Source organism: Dromiciops gliroides, chromosome 2 (genome assembly GCF_019393635.1).
Source record: "Dromiciops gliroides isolate mDroGli1 chromosome 2, mDroGli1.pri, whole genome shotgun sequence".
NCBI lineage: Eukaryota > Metazoa > Chordata > Mammalia > Microbiotheria > Microbiotheriidae > Dromiciops > Dromiciops gliroides.
The window spans coordinates 470,080,773-470,095,761 of record NC_057862.1 but is presented as its reverse complement, the minus strand read 5'-3'; the positions used below and the strand labels follow the sequence as shown (position 1 = coordinate 470,095,761).

Below are 14,989 nucleotides of genomic sequence, written 5' to 3'. Positions count from 1 at the left end.
ATGAAGCCTTCAGTAAAGTTTCCATTATTAGCCACCCACAGAAGCTTTCCTGTTTTGTGTCAGAATTTCATGGACTGATACAGCTAAAGCCTGAGTAAACAGGTCTTACCTGCCATAAAGCTCACAGGAACAGATCACAAAGGCCAAGAGCATTTAGTCAAGCTGTTGCAGTGGCTTGCTGCCCATTTTAGCTGATGCAACTATCCAGATATGGTATGTGCAAATTATTAGCAAAATGGCTTCAGTCGTTTCCCCAAATAGCTAGTGAGCTGAATTTTTTTTTTTTCTATTCCAGTTTTGAAGAGATCTGGCTTGATGGAGATTCTGTTCTCACACACACTGCTGGGACATGTGGCGAGAGTTGATTTACTGTTTCTTTTTGCCATTTCAAAAAAATGAAATCAGTGACTTCAAACTTGCCTTTAGGCCTCTTTTCAAAAAGTGAAGCTTTACAGATGTTTCATGTATTAAATATATACAAATTGAAGAATAGGAACTGATTCAGGAAATTTTGTAAGCATCTTTTAATTCTGTAGGAAGTATGAAGAATGACTCTTTTAGAGTATTAAATGTGTAATTACAAAAACTAAAAGAGAACAAGAAAGTTGAATGTTGATGTGGGACTGGCATAACTTCTTTTTTTTTAAAGTTTTATTAATGGATTTTGTTTTAACATCAATGACCTCCTCCTTGCCTGCTCCCATAGTTTGAAAACAATAGGTAGATTGATAGATTTATACTGTGTCTGACTGGATATATGCACTCCCATTCTTCCTCCCCCTCCCAAATTATATGTAAACCCATGCAAACCTTTCCAACAAAATCACAATTTTTACTTGATTCACTTTATTTGTCTTCCATCCTGCATCCCAGTGGATAAAAGGCACCAGATCTCCAGGGACTCTTTCTCTTGTAACAAAGGAAAAGACTTGAGGGAAAACATGGGATATAGTGACCTCCTCTGACAGTATATACAACATTCTGCCCTAGGGACTGACATGATTTTTTTTAAAGTCCTCATGGATTCTCAGATATAAACCATGAAATGCAAAAGAAGCATGGATTCCAAAAACTTAAAAATACCAGTTTTCTGAAAGAAGCATTTTGTAGAATGAGATATATGGAAAGGGACAAGGAGAGAGATAATTCAGAATAATCTTGCCCTTCTTTCATATGAATGAGTATGAAAAGGGATGGAGGGATTTTATTGTTAGCAGAAACATTTTTTTCTCCAGGGAAATTTATTTAGAACTTTTAATGATTTCCTGAAAAGCCCCAGAAAAAGGGTTCCAGAAATATCTGTACATGGATTAAAACATCTTGCAAATGTTACAAATAGAGGGTGCCGTCTTACTCACCTTCTCTGTTCCTGACTGTCTTGTTGACAATCCAGTCATCCACCTGGTCCCAACAGTCAGCCTCCCCCATCCCCACCCCCCTTCAACCCTCAGTTTGGAAGCAACAGCAAATAGATTTATATTGTGTATGTCTGGTTATATACACTCCCATTCTTTGCCGCCAATAATTACATGTAACCAGTGCAAACCTTTCCAGTAAAACCACAATTTTTCACTTGATTCATTTTATATATCTTCTGTCATGTAACCCAGCAGATAAGAGGCATCTGGCCCCTACAACAGGGCTTTTGCTCACTTTGGTTCCACAACTTAGATGATTAATATAATTTAAGAGGTATTGGAAATTATTAGAGGTCTTAAAAAAAAACCCAGGAGGAATTTTTGAGAAACTGGAAAGTTGGAGCATAGACTTAAGAGTTGGAAGGGGCCTCAGAGGTCATCTAGTCCAGTCCTTTTGTTTCACACACAAGGAAACTAAAGTTCTAAAAGGCAAGTAAGTCAGCCAAAGTCACATGGGTAGTTAAGCAGAAGGGGTGGAATATGTTAAAGAGTCCAAAACTAGGGGGTAGCTAGGTGGCACAGCAGATAAAGCACTGGCCCTGGATTCATGAGGACCTGAGTTCAAACCCAGCCTCAGAAAATTGACACTTACAAGCTGTGTGACCCTGGACAAGTCACTTAACCCTCATTGCCCCACAAAAAAAAAATCAAAAATAAATAAATGAATGAATAAATGAATAAACAAACAAACAAATAAATAAATAAAAAGAGTACAAAACTATACTCTAGGCTCAGACCCCTATATGAACAGTAGATACAGACTGAGAGGCTTGGAGCTAACACTAATTGCTCAAGAAAAAGAGTCTAGATGTCACTGAAGTTCCAAACCTCCGGTGAGATACAACGGTGCTGGAGAAATATCTGGGGAGGAGCAAATAAAATTAACAAGATGATCAGGATGATTGAGAACTGACCAAAAAGATTAAGGTTTTTTATTTTGGAAAAATGACTAATAAGAGGAAGACAGAACTGAAGCCCATAAAATCATGAGGAACATGAATATAAACTTGTTGACTAATTAAATGATGATGAGAATGAGGGGCCACCCTTTGAACCTTGAGTGAAGCAAGTTTAGAACAAATAAAAAAGTATTATTCCAAATACCTAGTTGTGCAAGACAGGTATAATTAAAGCCGATAAGCAGCAGAACTTTTACCTTGTGAAAAAAAAAATCCCACAGCTAACCTGGGTGAGTTCCCTGAAGAGATCACCAGAGAGATGGAAGCCAAACACCTTCTAGGAACACATCTGTTATGTTCCTATGTAAACACGGCGGGCTGGTGGACTTAAATTTAAAGTTCTTTTTTAACTTTAGAATTCTACGAAAGCTAAGTTTTGAAGACACAAGTCCTAATGAAAATGGTAATTTTGGCTCCTCTTATATTTTTATTCTATTTCTATAATGTTTTTCAGCCTTAAAATCTCATATGTAGAAAGAACTATGATGACAAAGTCATGGGGTAAAGGATGTGGTCCCACTCAGCTCTGCCTGATCCATTCTGTCCAGCACTACCTTTTGGATAATCTTGATTGCAAACCACTAAGATCAAGCTTTCCAAGGCTTCATTAAACATTTGGCCAAGACACCCCCATTTTAAAAGCACAAAATTATTTTGCATTAGACTAAAAAATCCTTAAGCAAACTACTCAGAATAAACCATTGGATTTCACCCCTCTGATTCTTATGGTTGATTTAAATGAATAGGAGTTGCCTATAAGTTAAAAGACATAATTATACTTAGCAAGAACAACCTACCCACATCCTATAAAAAAGCATCCAATCTCTAAAACTTCTTAAGTTTATTAAGGTGGACAAATAAGGATGATATTTCTATAGCTAAACATTTACTGATGTTTCTCAGTGTAGTTTAGACTTTACATCATTCTTTCATTATTAAATTGGATTAGGCACTTGGTTTGTATTTTATTTAGAACGAAAGAAACCATATTTACCTGTATGTTACTAGCAAAATAAAATTCTGAACAAGGAGATTTTGAGAATGTAACACAAATGATTTCAAATCTTAATTATACATTCCCTCAAATTACAACCACTCATTTAGTTTCTAATGAAACTGACAAAAAAATTTTTTAAAAGAAAAAAGAAAGACCTTTTTGGAAGCATTATATTGTTCGGTTAAGAAATCCTTGAAAGAGTTACAAGCCATGATAACTGAATAGCTCAGAACACTCATGAGGCTTAATCAGGTAATATTTAACAAAAGGCTACAAATCCTGCTTTCCTAAGAGAAGCACACAGGTATAGATGACTTGATATTAATTAGTGCACTGAAATGGCATTGCCTGGCATAGGACTTCACAGATTGTTCAGGGACTCTAGTCTTCTTAATTAGGGTAAGTCTCCACAATCATAGCATGGCCCTGAAAAGAAGAAAGAAGGGTTGTCAGATAATAGAGATACTTGTTGCTATCACGATTATTATCACACATATTATTAATAAATAGTTAGCATTTACATAGCCCCTACTATGTGCTAGGCATTGTGCTAAGCACTTTACAAATATTATTTCATTTGCTCCACACAACAAATTTGGAAGGTAGGTGCTATTATTACCCTCATTTTACAGCTGGGGAAAACTGAGAGAGGCAGAGGGTAAGTGACTTGCTCAGGGTCAGATGCTGAACTTGAACTCAGGTCTTCCTGATTCCAGGTCTAGCACTCTATTCACTGAACAACCTAGCTGCCAATGGAAGCAGTGAAGAGAAAGGAATCTGGCCAGTACATCAAAGAGCTTCTCTATTTGAATATCCACAAACATTTATCTCTCTCAAGTCTATCTATGGCATGTGAAGGGTAATTCAGGATTAAGTTGCAAGACATCTTACAGTCAGTCCATATGAGAAACAATTTAACAGTCAGTCCATCTATAGCAGCAGTCACCAAAGGCCTTCTGGCGACCAGAGAACCTCTGAAGTCTCTTCCAGTGCAAAAGGCATGAGCCTAAGGGCCCCATAGGACTGCTTCTGACTGAAGATTAGTTACCTAAATTCCTCTGTGATTTTAAGAAAGCTTATGCCTTGGGGCAGCTAGATGGTGTAGTGGATAGAGCACCAGTCCTGGAGTCAGGAGTACCCGAGTTCAAATCTGGCTTCAGACACTTAACACTTACTAGCTGTGTGACCCTGGGCAAGTCACTTAACCCCAACTGCCTCACTAAAAAAAAAAAAAAAGAAAGCTTATGCCTAACATTCTGAAGAAAAGAAAGCTTTGAATCTTGCAGTAAAACCTGAAAGCTTTTGGTTTGCCGTTCAGAGCTCGAGGAAGGAGACAGACCCGAGCCCGCTGCTATCTGGCAAAACCTCTCTTCACTTCTCAGTGATTCCTTTGCCCACTCTCCAACCTCCTTAGCCCCCAAGTCCATCTTCCCTTCCCTTGAAGCAGAGGAATTCAGAGTTGAATTATGAGGGCCTTCATCTGTCTTCCCTCCTTTTTCTTCCAAGCACCTATGCTCTCTGTATATTCTCTCAATGAACACCATTTCTCCTATCAAAGAAGAGGCATCCTTCTTGCATTCCAAGACAAATAATCTTCCAGTTCTGTTCTTTCCTCTACCTTCTCTTGCACCTTGCATCTCTCCCACACTATAGGCTCTTCCTCTACTAGCTGTGTGGCCCTGGGCAAGTTACTTAACCACAACTGATTTGCCAAAAACAAAACTAAACCAAAACAAAACCCAAAAAACAAAAAACCAACCACATCTCCCATACCCTGGCCCAAGAAAAGAAATGCCACTGAAAGTTCTTTGCTTGACCCTACTGCCACCAGCCTACTTGTTTTCTTTTTCATTCACTACCCAATTTCTTGGACTGAAAAAACTATACCTGTTATCTCCACTGCTTCAACACCCATTCATTCCTTAACCCTAAAATTTGGCTTTTGATGCCATTACTCTATTGAAATAATTGTCTTTAAGATCAATACAAGTCTCAATGGCTTTTTCCTCAGGCTCCATCTTCCATAATCCATCTTCAGAATTTGACATAACTTATTATCATTATTCCTCTGGAAAATTTCTCCTTTGGACTCGATGATTATCCACTCACCTGGTTCTGTCTCCCTCTTTTGCCTAGTATCTATCTTTCCACCCCCTAAAATGTGGACACTCCACAAATCATAATTATCAGCCTCCTAGTATTTATATTCTCAAGGATACTTTGATTCAAATATTTCCTCCACATGTACCCCTAAATCTGTATCTCACCATGCCTTACACCATACCTTTCACACTGTAGGCATTCCATAAGTAGTGAATGAATATCTCTAAGCCCTGGACTTGTTTCCCAAACTCTAGTTGCACATCTCCAAATCCCAACTGAACATTTCCATATGGATATGCCATCACCTCAAACTCAAAAAATATAAAAAACCAAATTTACCATCTATTTTACCTTATGTAGGTTCTCTCCACTCCCTAGTTTTAACTTAACAGCATTCAAGTCCTCTATGTTCCAAATCTCAGAATCTTAATCCCTTTTCTCCATTGACATTCATATTCCATCATCACCAAATATTGTCCAAATTTCTTTCTCAGAATCTCTCATCTGTCCCTTCTTTTAAATTCCCACTGGCAACTCCCCAAGTCCAAGGCCCTTTATCATTTCATTACTAAATGATTGCAACAAATCACCTGTTTTCTCTGCTATCAGGTTCTCCCCTTTTCGATACATTCTGTATACTGCTGTCAGATTAATCTAATCAAAACACCCCTTTCTTTAAGTCATTCTTCTGTCCAGAAGCCTTTGATGGTTCCCCAATACCTATTAGAAAAAGTCCACACTCTGAGATCTTAAGGCTCCCCACTATCTGGCCTTGCCCTACCTATCCTTTCACCTTATTTCACTCTTCTCCCTAATACAAATCCTCTTCTCCAGCCAGTCTGCCTAGTGTGTTCATCATATAGGCCACATACCGTTCCCATCTCTGGGACTTGTCTCATGTCATTCCCTTTCTTGGCCAGATGAAACCTGCCCACCCTTGAAAGCCCAACTTATGTCCCACCTTCTCTAAGAAGCCATCATTGAACACTCCAGCACATACTGATCTTTACTCACTTCTGATTCTCCTATAGTACACATCTGTAACACTCTTTCTGTCCCTACTCACATGGCCTGTAATGTTATTTAAATTTTTGTGTGCATATATAACTTGTCTCTCCAACTATATTGTAAGATTCTTGAGGAAAAGAATAATACATTATATTTCTGATATCTTCTGACAGCTCTAAACATAGATTAGGTGCTCAAAACCATACACCAGTTACCAAAAGTGTTAATCTATCTGGAGTGTTCTTTACAAAGAATTGTCGTTCTATTCTCACAATTTCCCTTGGTTAGAACTGATGCTGAAAAATACGGGGTGACTATAACTGTCACTGTGTTGAAAAGGAGGATATGATACAGTAGAAAATACTAGATTCAGAGCTAGATGACCTAGGTTTGATCTTGGGCAAGATGCTTAGCCTTTCTGGGCCTCGTTTCTTCATCTGCACAAGGGGGATGATAGTTCCACTACTTACCTCAAATGGACTGTTGTGAGGAAAGTGTTTTGCAGACCCTTAAGTGTTATGTGTAAGTATTAGTAGATTTTTCAGGTGAAATGATACAAATTTAAAGACCTTTTCAATCATATTGTTCCCAACTCAGTGGTATATCAGCAATTTCCCCTCTTTCAGAATCATTAGGAATGTACCTCAAATGCTTCCATGATTTTTAGTTATTTGGTTTAATTCACCATTCACAAAGAACAGCCACTTGCTGGTTATCAGTTACCAGAAATCTGTTATCAACTTCACACAGAAGGTTTTTTAAAGACAGGGGTAGGCTATCTAACAATTTAAAATCTTTAAAAATGTAATTTGCTGTCCAGGGAAGGGTAGTACTGTAAGTGAGAAGAGAAGAACAAGATCTTTTCACCTGTAAGAAAACAAGGACTCTAGGTACCCTTTCTTTTTAGTTCTATTACCACAATAAAGTCCTATCCAGGTCAAATCTGAAGTGACTCAGTAAAACAAGGTGGGAAATATATCAAAACAAAACAATTTTCCCTGTATTTACACACTCAATAACAAATTAGCCAGAAGCAAATTAATTCTCTAGTTGGGCAATTAAGAGGCAATTCAATCTTTAGAAAAATGCTACCTCTTCTGAAGCATTTTTATGGACAAGGCACCTTTCTTAGAAATAGCTAATAAGATCAGGATTAATTTTATGAAGAAAAGACAAGAAGAGTTTCTTCCACCTAGTTTACTAAATACTATTTAGTGAGAACAAGCCTTCCAAAATGGTTGCAACTAAAAAGAAGAGGTGCTACTACCATGAAACCAATCATTCTCAGAAGATATTTTTTTCAGTTCATTTTTCAGTGAATTTTTGGAGGAGACTGTGCTGTTGGTGTAACTTACCTGTCCTCCTGCTGCACAGGCAGCAACTAATCCATACTGACCGCCATCATTCCTTAACCTGTTGGCAGCTGCCATGACCAGACGACAACCAGTGGCACCAAAGGGATGTCCAAGGGACAGGGATCCACCCCAGTTATTAAACTTCTCCAAAGGAGGTGCACCAACCTGTTGTCCACAGCAACAAAAGAATGAACATGGCGTTAGGTGGGTTTAGGGAAAGGAGCTTGAATAGGCTTGTAGCACCAGGAAAGCCTAGCATTTGTGGAGTACAAGGGGCTCTAGAACCATCACCAATCATTTGGCTGTCATGTTAGTGTGGTGGAAAGAGAGCTGACCCTGGAGTCACAGACCTAGAGTTTTAATCCTGTCTCTGTCATTTACTATGAGACCTTGTGAGTAAATCTCTTAGCATCCCTGGGTGTCAGTTTCCTCATCTGTAACTGAAGGGATTGGATTAGACAGTCTGTAAGGTACCATTCTAACTCTATATTTATGTATGATCCTATGATATTACTGCAAAGCAAAAGCCTCCTGTGGTAACCATCAAGCTAGTGAAAGGCACTGGTCAAATACCTTTCACTAGTCAAAATAGAAAAGAGTAACCAAAACATGACAAATTTGACTTTTTTGCTTTTGCTGAATGAATTTGAAAGTTACTGTAACTATGAAGGCCTTGGAGAAATAGATTTAAATTAACAGAAAATTTCTCTTTGAATAGGTGTTTGTATGTAATTCTACTCCAGTGTTCACAAGTATTGGAAATTCATACACATGTTTAATTTCAAAATTTACCTTGGATTTCCTGCCCATGTAGTTTTGTGCAAACCAATCTGAATCCATTGCTTTGAAGTTAGCCAAAATCTGACCCTAAAAAAGAAAAATAATTTAACCAAGAATAGGTTTTTTAAATGTTATGTAAAGAATATCTTACTTAAACCAAAATTTGGCCCAAACATTGTTTCAGCTATGGGTTTAAGTGACTTTAAAGGTAATGTTGCTGATTTTTCTGGGGAAAACACTTTAGCTCCTGTGAAAGGTTCTGAGAAGCATTCTACACCAAAGTGCTTTTCACCATCCTTTGGGCCCTTTGGGTTAGTAACCCCAGAGAGCAAGCAAGTTTATTACTTTTGCTTTGCAAATCACTGCTGGGTCAGTCTCTCTCTCTCTCTCTCTCTCTCTCTCTCTCTCTCTCTCTCTCTCTCTCTCTCTCTCTCTCTCTCACACACACACACACACACACACACACACACAGAAGCCATTGTAGGGCAATGTTTGAAGCCTTTTTTTCATTCTAAGCCAAAGGTGAACCAGGGTCCATAGGCTCATCTAATTCCATCTCCTCTTCCCTGTTTAAAAGCAAAAAGTATGGGAGTGGGGGAAGGAGAATTATGCTAGCACTTCTAGCATTTTTATATAATCATATTTCTTTAAAAAGACTTAATGAGGGAGGCAGCTAGGTGGTACAGTGGATAAAGTACTGACCCTGGATTCAGAAGGACCTGAGTTCAAATCCAGCCTCAGACACTTGCCACTTACTAGCTGTGTGACCCTGGGCAAGCCACTTAACCCTCATTGCCCCACCCCCCGCCCCCAAATAAAGACTTACTGAGAAAGCTTCATGAAATTCAAAAACATCAATATCTTTCAATGTTAAGCCTGCTTTTTCTAGCACTTTAGGAGTAGCATATGTTGGCCTGAAAAAGAAAAAGAAAAAGTCTAAAAACCTCAACTTGAAAGACAGTAGAGTATAGTGGAAAGGCAATGGACTGAGTTAGGAAGACTTGGATGCAAATCCTTCCTGAGATACTCGCTAGCTTTGTGACTATGGGAATGTCCCATCACCTCTGTGTGCCTTAATTTCCTGATCTGTAAAATGAGGAGGCTGAACTTTAAGGTCTCTAAAGTCCCTTCTAGGTCTCTATCTATGATCTTGTTTTTCCAGACCGATTATACATCTCTCCTCCTCACATAAGCTATGTTATGGCCATACTAAATTTCTTGCTGCTCCTTTTATAGGACAGTCCTCTCCTGCTTCCATGCCTTTGTCCAGACTGTTCTAGGAAGCTCTTCTTCTTTGCTTTTACCTCTTGGGATCCCTAGTTCCCTCCAAAGCTTAGCTCAAATGCTATATCCTATAGGAAATCTGTTCTGATCCTCTAATTGATAGTGCCCCACTATCACTATTTGTTTTACATTTATATATATATATATATTTATTATATATGTCTATACATATATGTTAAATCTATTTTATTTTATTTATTTTACATCTATTTTGAATCTACTTATCTGTGAACATGCTGTATGTTCTTCTCTTCTACCCCACCCCCTGTAGAATGTAAGCTCTCTGAAGGCAGGGACTGTGTCATTTTTTAATTTGTATCCTCAGAGCTCAGTGCAGGTGCCCATAGCTAACACTTGATAAATGCTTGCTGATCCATTTTTTTTTTTAATCCAACTTTGGTCAGCTATTACCTGAGAGATCCGAAATCCCCGGTGGCCAGAATCTACTTCACATGACATCCTCTCAAACATTATACCAAGACCTCCATTAGACATTATATTACCGTCCCCTTCTCTCTCCCCAATTAGCCTACCAATTAGAATTCTGAAGGTGTGAGGGAAAAATAGGCAAGCACTTCCACTACTGTGTTTACTGCTGTGGAGAAGACATGTTACCCCATATTAATCCCAAACTGTGCATTTTTTTCTATTTTATTTTATTTTGGTTTTGTTTTTAAAAATAATTTTAATAAACATTTTTATTTAAAGTTTTGAGTTCCAAATTCTATCCTTCCTTCCCTCCCTCCCTGATCCCTGAGGCAGTAAGCAATCAGATATAGGTTATACAGTACAATTATGTAAAACATTTCCCTATTCAAACTGTCTGTTTTACAATTGGTATGATACACACACTCAATTTAAGAAGGTCCCCTCCCAACCAAAGGCTGCAGAGGGCCATACACCAGCTCCCTTCCTCTTCTAGGTTACCCCTGCCCTGAGCAACCAAACCACCAGACCTTCATTGGCCATTTGGTGTCTGATGTGGGCAAAATCATCCCTCCTGTTTCCTTCCACTGCTTCCTGCTCGCTCTTTCCTTGTTTTAAGAACTGGAATTGACATAGGAGCTCCCAGTGGAGTACTTCCTCTCCCAATGTGCCTGTGCCCCTTTTCTGCAGCCCCCAGTCTGAGAGTGCTGCCCCGAGGCCCCAAGTCCCTGCGAGCATGTAGCAGAGGTAGGGCACAAACCAGGGCCTTGGCAGCCCCAGGGACTGGCCCTCTCTCTACCACACCCTGCTGCTCTCCTCCTCCTTTCTACTCTTGCATGGGCTCCCAGACAGGGTATTTCCTTCACCTCTCTCTGTTTTACTTTACAGACCCAAATCATGCAAGGCATGGCTCTTCAGTCTCAGAAAAGGGTTACTAAGAACAAGTTGTAAATTTTAAAATTAAATGAGATACATAAAGAAGCAGTGCTTGAAGAGTGCCCCGATATCTCCTCAAGAGTTTACTGGTCTCTAGCTGAGTTTCCTCAGTATATAATTAGGCTTGTTTTTCCTCAAGCACCACCCCTTTCAATATATGGAAAAAATTCTTTATCGGATGTAATGAATTTCTGTGTTGTTTAATTATTTACTTTAATTATTTGTTTTGTTTAATGAATTACACTGATATTTCACTGGAAATGTCAAATACTTTATCTGCCCTATAAATTGAACAATCCCATGTGCTCGCCTGGTAATCAAACCATTGTTCATAACTTTGTTTCCACAGGAAAAAATGGATTCTAGTCCTGGGTCCATTATTGAGCCCGAAGCTATGTCCCCTATTTACCTTCTCTGAGCTTCAGCTGCTTCATCTGTCAAATGAAAATTAGAGATCCTGCCTATCTCACATCGATCAAAGGAAATGATAGTAAAAAAAACAGTCTAAATTATCTAGTGCTCTGAACATACACAGAACAGACCTGTGCAGAGCAGTGAGCACATCCTAACGATGACCCTGGGTGAATAACTTAACCTCTCAACGCCCCAGCTTTGTCACTAAGACTAGAAATGACAGACACGTCACCAATCTCCATTAGTTGGGGGAGTTCCCCACAATGAGAGGGAATTTCTCCACATTGATAGAACCAAAAAACCAAACTACCCTGCTCCTCCCACCCTCTTGGAGCAAGAGGGAAAGAATGTGACCTCTAGTATAGTTAACATAAATAGCAAAAAGCAGACCATGGGCCACCCCTGGCACTATGGCTTCTTAGTTCTGTTTCTATATAATATCTGGCCTGACCTAAGGGTGATGTGGGGACTCCTCATTCTGTCCTCCTGCTGCAAAGGACTAGCCTTGTATAGTAAGCACTTCCAGGTGAAATCTATTTACTTTCATGTTGGTATGGACTGCCCCTCTGTTTTTGTATCTTAGTATTCTTTCAGATGTAGGACCACCCTCAGGATAGTCTGCCACCCTACAATCAGCATTATCAGGGCAGAACAGATATCTGCCCCCCTACACAACCAAAGCATATGTATGGAATTATTATTCAACCAATATATCAACAAACAAGCATTTACTATAAGCACTTGTATATGACCTACATGTCAAGCACTGTGTGTGAGGTCCTGGAAATACAAAGACAAAAATGAAAAAGATGCTGTCCTCAAAGAGCTCATATTCTATCCGGGGAGATGTCACACACATGAACACGCAAAATAAATACAAGGCAATTTGGAGGAGGGGCAAACATCAAACCTCTAGGAGGGAGGGCTGTCAGAAAAGGCCTCATATACAAGGTGAATTGTATATTAAGCTTTAAAGAAAACTAGGGATTCTAAAAGACAAAGGTGAGGAAGGAATCCATTCCAAGTATGGGGGATAACATATACAAAAGCAGAGAGATGGGAAACAGAATGTCATATGTGAGGAGCAGTAAGGTGGTCAGTTTGGCCTGTAGACTAGAGTGTATGAGTGGGGATGATGTATAATAAGCCTAGAAAAGTAGTCTGGATCCAGATTGTGAAGGATTTAAATGCTAAATAGAGGAGTTTGTATTTGATTCTAGAGAAAATGGGGAGCCTCTGAAGGTTCTTTAACCAGAGGTGGAGATTGGAGTGGGTGTGGGGGTTGACATGGCAGACCTATAATCTGGAAGTTGTGAGGGCCAAAATTTGATATACGGAGCATCAGTTGGGTGACTTGCCTAAATACTGGGGTCCCAGAAATATGAGGGACCTTTCAGGTTCCTCCTCCCCTCTGAACTGCCCTTTTTAGATATTTCTCCCAGGCTAATAAGGAGCCTTACAGCTTTAATTCATAGACGGATCAGATTTTATTACTTGGGAATTAATTAAACAACAAAGGTGAAACTAATAAAAATCAAAGATAAGGAAATAGGAAAAAAGAAATACAGATAAATACTCTTAACTCTAAACTTAGCCTATGCAATCCCCAGATCATTTCCAATTAAGCTAATTCAAAGGAATTTAGGGTTTTCCATAATTAACTCAGATACATGGTGGTAAGAAGTTCTATAGATTGCATAACTACCTCAACCCTGTATTGTATAAAGGAGGAGAATGTAATGGGATATTATATATATATATATCTCGAGTTTGAGTATGAATTATATTTTGAAGAACTCTCACTGTTTAATTTGATCATTGACAATGCTATGCTAAGGATTAGTAAAAATCCAGCAGTTCAACAGCTAAAGAAGTGAGTTCAGACCAGAGTCCAGCTTTCCTGATGAGTCCAGACCAGAGTCCAGTCTTTCTTGATGACCACTCCAAGAAGACAAGATCTCAGAGACTTTAAATGAACAGTTTTGTTTTGTTGTTTTTCTTTTTTCCTTCTGTTATTATGTACATCATTTGTAACATGTACTCTCTGCAGAGGCCCTCGCTCTGCAGGCCAGTGTCAAAGCACTGGTTCATGAGGGATCACACTCTGGACAAAACTTTCCTCTCTCCCTTTTTTGTATTGTTATTAACATATTGTTTGCTAGCATAGGGTATCATATTCTGTTATTTTTGGCTATTTCATCAAGCAAACCATAAGTTTTCCGAAGAAACAAAGGTGGGGCTCCCTCCCAAATGAGTCGGCTAAAACTCCAATAATAATTTTTACCACAAATAATCTAATTTGGCAGTAATGTACAGGGTGTATTAGAAAAGGGGAAGACTGGAGACATGGAGACCAATCAGGAAGCTACTGCAATAGGCCTGTCAAGGTGATGAGGGTGTGTACTAGGATGGTGACTGAGAGGAAAGGAAGAGAAAGAATCAGGCAACACTGAGGATTATGATTACTGTTATTATACAATTAGTATCTAAATTTATTAAGTATTAAATTTATTAACCCTAATTAATTTATTAAGTTCATTTATTGAACTTAAAATCTGTGAAATCTGGCCATGTTAAACACTCCCAACTAAATCCAAAGGCAATGTTGACACTTACCCCAATAAAAGTTGATCTTTTGGATCTTGAGACACATACACAAAATCCCTAGGCAGAAAAAAAATACTGTGTTAGTTCTAGTAATAAAAAATGGAAAAAGTAGATGATTTGCTTTAACATTTCATTTTACCTTAAGTACGCCTTTGGTTTGTAGCCCAAGGCCAAAGCTTTTTCTTCTGACATAATCAGCATTGCCGAAGCTCCATCAGTCTAAAACAACAACCAGAAAGACAGTCCAATTCTTGATCTTAGTACTGAGTGATTAGGTCACCTAAAATGGACTCTCTTAGCTCTATTTATTCTGTTTGTGAATCAGGCAAATAATTCATAGTGTCTAAACAACATCAAGAACTAGTTTGTCTGAATAGTGTTGTGACAAAATTCTATTTGATAACTCACTTATCTAGTTTTGTCCACCACTAAATTACAACCTAAGAACATTTTTTGATCTTCTATCTGGGAGTTGAGCTAACAAAGAACAAAGGATATACAAAAAATTTCATTTTATCCATTAGAGACTGTTTTAAAAAGGATGCTTTGTTTCATAATCAGAATCAAAGCTTTGTGCTTTTGGCACAAAATACCAGGAATTTTTTAATTTGAGAGTAGGAAGCAGAGGCTATCTCATGCAGGGATTCCTCTAACAGATAGCCCTATGCTTTTTTTGTTTTTTCAGGGCAATGAGGGTTGTGA

At 38.6% G+C, this 14,989-nt stretch overlaps 1 protein-coding gene across 6 annotated transcripts in view; it reads right to left on the bottom strand.

The window, feature by feature from the left end:
• Positions 1 to 3,199: 3,199 nt before the first annotated feature.
• The window catches only part of HADHB (hydroxyacyl-CoA dehydrogenase trifunctional multienzyme complex subunit beta), a 43,390-nt gene continuing 31,600 nt past the window's right edge, over positions 3,200 to 14,989 (bottom strand). For all 6 annotated transcript variants that reach the window (XM_043983405.1, XM_043983402.1, XM_043983401.1 and 3 more), the window contains 6 exons: positions 14,427 to 14,506; positions 14,297 to 14,344; positions 9,447 to 9,534; positions 8,633 to 8,707; positions 7,841 to 8,005; positions 3,200 to 3,800 (listed from right to left, as the gene is read on the bottom strand). In XM_043983405.1, coding sequence (XP_043839340.1) covers positions 3,765 to 3,800; positions 7,841 to 8,005; positions 8,633 to 8,707; positions 9,447 to 9,534; positions 14,297 to 14,344; positions 14,427 to 14,506 — 492 coding nt within the window. In that variant the 3' untranslated portion in view covers positions 3,200 to 3,764. The remainder of the gene's footprint in view (positions 3,801 to 7,840; positions 8,006 to 8,632; positions 8,708 to 9,446; positions 9,535 to 14,296; positions 14,345 to 14,426; positions 14,507 to 14,989) is intronic.